The sequence below is a fragment of the Phyllobates terribilis genome, unplaced genomic scaffold, assembly GCF_046119375.1.
Source record: "Phyllobates terribilis strain yellow unplaced genomic scaffold, ASM4611937v1 Scaffold_4__5_contigs__length_816908805, whole genome shotgun sequence".
In the NCBI taxonomy this organism is placed as follows: Eukaryota; Metazoa; Chordata; class Amphibia; order Anura; family Dendrobatidae; genus Phyllobates; species Phyllobates terribilis.
The window spans coordinates 288926792-288931131 of record NW_027362764.1 but is presented as its reverse complement, the minus strand read 5'-3'; the positions used below and the strand labels follow the sequence as shown (position 1 = coordinate 288931131).

At 40.6% G+C, this 4340-nt stretch overlaps 1 protein-coding gene across 1 annotated transcript; it reads left to right on the top strand.

Moving 5' to 3' along the window:
* The first annotated feature begins 1283 nt into the window (after positions 1–1283).
* On the top strand, positions 1284–3956 carry LOC141264325 (uncharacterized). The gene is made up of 2 exons (XM_073676615.1): positions 1284–1584; positions 1783–3956. Exons 1-2 carry the CDS (start codon positions 1372–1374, stop codon positions 2485–2487), a joined length of 918 nt encoding a protein of 305 aa, XP_073532716.1. The 5' UTR covers positions 1284–1371; the 3' UTR covers positions 2488–3956.
* Positions 3957–4340: the final 384 nt, after the last annotated feature.

Here is a 4340-nt window from a genome sequence, read left to right as displayed (position 1 = left end):
CTTGATCAAGTCTATGCGAAGGATATGTGTTGTACTATGTGAATCAAATGGTGGTCACAACAGATACTGACTGGTTTTCCGACCCCCCCAGACCAACATAATAGAGTAAAACTGCACATTTCAGAGAGGCCTTTTATTGTGGCCAGCCTAAGGCTCACCTGTGAAATAATCATGCCGTCTAATCAGCATCTTGATATGCCACACCTGTGAGGTGGATGAATTATCTTGGCAAAGAAGTGCTTACTAACACAGATTTAGACAACTTTGTGAACAATATTTGAGAGAAAAAAGTCTTTAGTATACATAGAAAAAGTCTTAGATTCCCAAGTTCAGCTCATGAAAAATGAGAGCAAAAACAAAAGTGTTGCAGTTATATTTTTGTTCAGTGTACATGTGTGTATAGCATGCAGTTTGTGTATACGTGTGTGTCACATACTGTGTATGTTTAGCATCCACATTTATAAATACCGGTAGCACAGACGAGAGTTCATAGTTGTAAGCATCAGCAATCGCCAAACGAATGAGCAAAATGCTTCCTATTCAACGGGTGGATGGAGTGTTTATGCGGAACAAAAAAAAAATTGTTTTCAGCCTCACATTACCAGGTGCAAACTGCAAAAGTGCTACTGATTCATTAAGCAACAAATTTTTTTTTTTTTTCTGTTCCTGGGTACAAAGTGTGTTTTCCTAACCCTTTATGCCTAAAACAAATAGAAAATAGTTGTTCCACAAAAACTTTGCTTCTGTGATCAGGACAATGAAATTTTGAAATTTGTCTATTTTCGGGAAAATTCTCGATTCGTATTCAATACTGAGTAGTCTTCCAGAATATTCTTGAACTGCTACAATTGTGCAGAAGTTTCTACAATTTTCCAGAATTATCTAGAAGTTTCTAGAAACTTTTAAAACTTTCTAGAACGTTCTCGGACTGTTCAATAGTAGTCATACAAGTATAAAAGCACAGGTGACTCGAACCAACATTTCGGTTTATGTTATTGCTGAATAAGAGAATAACGAATCGTAGTTAAAGGGACACGGTCAGGTCATTTTTAGTATGATACTAATATTACCCTTGAATAGGGCCTGGGCAGACCTTTTAAAAACATGTAAAATCATTATTCTACCCTTTGTAGTTTCCATGTTATCAGCATTGTCAGACCCTACAGGGAGCTGGTACATTAGTCCTCTCCATTATAAGCAAACCGGAATAGTCCGGCTGCTGTATAAACTGTCATGTAATTATGCACTCCCTCTCAGAAGCTCCCTCCTCCCTCCTCCCTTTGCTCTCAGTGCAGTGTCAGGTTTCAGTTTCCATAGGAGCTACTGTACTGTTCTGTTGAGGACACGGAGGGAGAGAGCTATTTGTTTCAGATGGCATCAAGAGGTTGTTTGCGCCCAGCAGATGCATTTTGCTACATGTGTGGACAATTTATAAAGACAAGAGCAAGAAAGTATTCCGTGAAAGCATGTTGTAAGATGTGCGAGGCCTACAAGGCATATTTCGGCATGCCTGTAGGGGATCAAGACAAGTCCGGAGCACCTCATTTCACATGCGAATATTGCAAGAAAACTCTTGAAGATAAGGTGAACAATTGCTGCTCGTTTCGATGGCAGTGCTTTATTTTGTAGAATTTCAATCATTTAGATCTACTACAGTTTAAAGAGTTGCAATTAACAAAATTTTCACATATGTCAATGCACTATAGTAAAATATGTATTAAGTAATGTGTAAAATTTCCTGCTTTTAAATTTATATAATTAATTATATCTGCTATGTTACAGGTTGGTACAGGGGAGAAAAGAGCCATGAAGTTTGCTATCCCGCGAATTTGGTGGCAAACGACAGACCACTCAAGCAACTGCTACTTCTGCATGGTGGATCCTGCCAAACATCACACAGGCAAGAATGCGCCTCAAATCATTTATTCAGACATTCCTTCTTCCATTGCCCCAATTCCACACTGCCCCGAGCTGCCTGTTCCAACTCCTCCGAAGAGGGATCAGCCATCTTCAGGAAAAAGCAGCAAGTCAGACAGCAAGGAAGATATTGGAGATCAAGATTACGTTTTCACAGATGCGGTTGAGGAGAGAAGGCCATACTTTCCTAAACAGAAAGGCGTCAACGATCTGATCAGAGACCTTCATCTTACCAAGTCCAATGCTGATCTTCTGACATCCAGGCTCAAGCAGTGGAACTTGTTGGATGAAAGCGTGCAAGTCACAGATCAGAGAAAGTGTCACCAAACATTTTCCAACTTCTTCAGTCGGGAAGATAGGTTGTGCTTCTGCAACAATGTGGCCGGTCTTTTTGAGGCTATAGGTATCACCTGTTACCCGAGTGAATGGCGCCTATTCATAAACAGTTCATCCCGGAGCCTCAAAGCCATGCTGCTTCACAACGGAAACAACTACCCGTCTCTCCCTATGGCTCACTCTGTGTATCTCAAAGAGGACTACACCAGTGTCAAGATGTTGCTGAGTGCCTAGAAGTATGACGACTATGGATGGGAGGTCATTGGAGACTTCAAAATGGTGTCACTCCTGATGGGCCTTCAAGGCGGTTTCACAAAATTTCCTTGCTTCCTTTACCTCTTGGACAGCCGTGACACTAAGGCGCACTATCACTGAAAGGACTGACCACAGCGGGACCGAGTTCTCTGTGAGGAAGAGCAACGTCAAGTGGAAGCCGCTGATAGAACATCTGAAGGTGCTGATGCCACCACTGCACATCAAGTTAGGCCTCATCAAGCAATTTGTCACTGCTCTTGACAAGGAGCCTGCAGCTTTCAAGTACCTCCAAGATCTCTTTCCAAAGCTGTCCGAGGCAAAGGTCAATGCTGATACCTTCGTCGGACCGCAGATCAAGAAGATTATAGAATGTGACGAGTTTGCCCAGCTGCTGAACAGGATGGAGAAAACGGCTTGGAAGAGTTTCATTGCAGTGGTTCATGGCTTCCTGGGTAATCACAAGGCTGAAAAATATGAAAGACATTCTGCATTCTATTATGGCGTAATTCTTTATGAGAGTCTGAACCAACTGCAGAAAGTCCATATCCTTGACGCTCATCTTGACAAGTTCAAGGAGAACATGGGAGCTTACTCAGAAGAGCAAGGCGAGCGCTTTCATCAAGATATATTGGACTTTGAACGTCGTTACATGAACGAAAACATGATGGGGGACTACATTTGGGGGCTTCTTCTAGAAAACCTACTCATTTCTGAACCTTTTTGAGTGATTTTGGACTGTCTTTGTCTATTTACCATGCAAGTGTTGTTTTTTATCAGACCACATGAACGAAAATATAATAATTTCCTTTTTTTGTCACAAATACAAAATTTTTCTGGGCTGTGGTCATAAATTCAAAGTTTGTGCTGAATGTAGTCATTTTTCCATAGTCCTTAAACCTAAGCAGTTGAAATATTACACTTGGAAGTCAGGAACAAACATTGTGTTACATAGTAGGAACAGATTGATTTATTAGTGATCGTTCTGTTCTCATAATTCTTCCTAAGCCGGTGTAAAGAGGCTGGGAAAGAAGCACCAAAGTACTTTAATATTGTTGACCGTGCTTGTTTAATGGTCTGAACTCAGCCCATGTAAATGTAACATAAATGTTTCTATGTGATGGTCCAATATGTTATTATTTGGGGCCGCACTTTAAACTTTTGCCCAGGACCCCACTTTGTCTAAAACTGGCCCTGGTTACAGGTCATCGACTCTCAGTCTGCAAGTCATGTGCAGGTGTGTGTCCCAGGTAAGTTGACCACTAGCTCATTCAAAGTCATGCACAAATTTAGAGAAGGAACAGCACTTCAAAAATTAGATTTTTATTATCAAAGTGTAACAATGCAAATAATGGTAATGTAATTCATAATATGTTCTTTTCAGATGACTGCCCTTCATCAGGCCTTTACAAATATTGTAATACGTTAAGTGGAATCATAAACTGTACATATTTATATAGATATCACAAACCGTAGTAAAAAATTTACTTTAGAAAACATGTATTTGAAGGGGTGCAAATGGTGTTGTTTATAATATATACGTGATATTATATAAATGCAAGACCCCAAGTGCGGAAAGTCTGTTCCCATAGAGAAAACATTGCAAGAAGCTATGGTGTTGACTCCTGGCTGTTTTGACTGTTCCTTTCTTTAAGCCATGGGCTGGTCTGTCTTCTATTTCAAATTCTGAACCTCTGACTCCCACTGCCAGTTGAAAGTCTATCTACTGTGGTTCAGTCCTGAGAACACATTGCAGGACTATGTTCTAGGGGCTGGTAGTGGAACTGTCTATCATCCAGCGTGTGGAGATGTGTATACCTGGATAACCCCTATAA

Excerpts from the sequence above, each read along its gene's own strand:
- LOC141264325 (XM_073676615.1), top strand. The coding sequence starts at position 1,372 with ATGGCATCAAGAGGTTGTTTGCGCCCAGCAGATGCATTTTGCTACATG. Across the intron at positions 1,585-1,782 it reads AGAAAACTCTTGAAGATAAG|GTTGGTACAGGGGAGAAAAG; the intron begins GTGAACAATTGC and ends GCTATGTTACAG.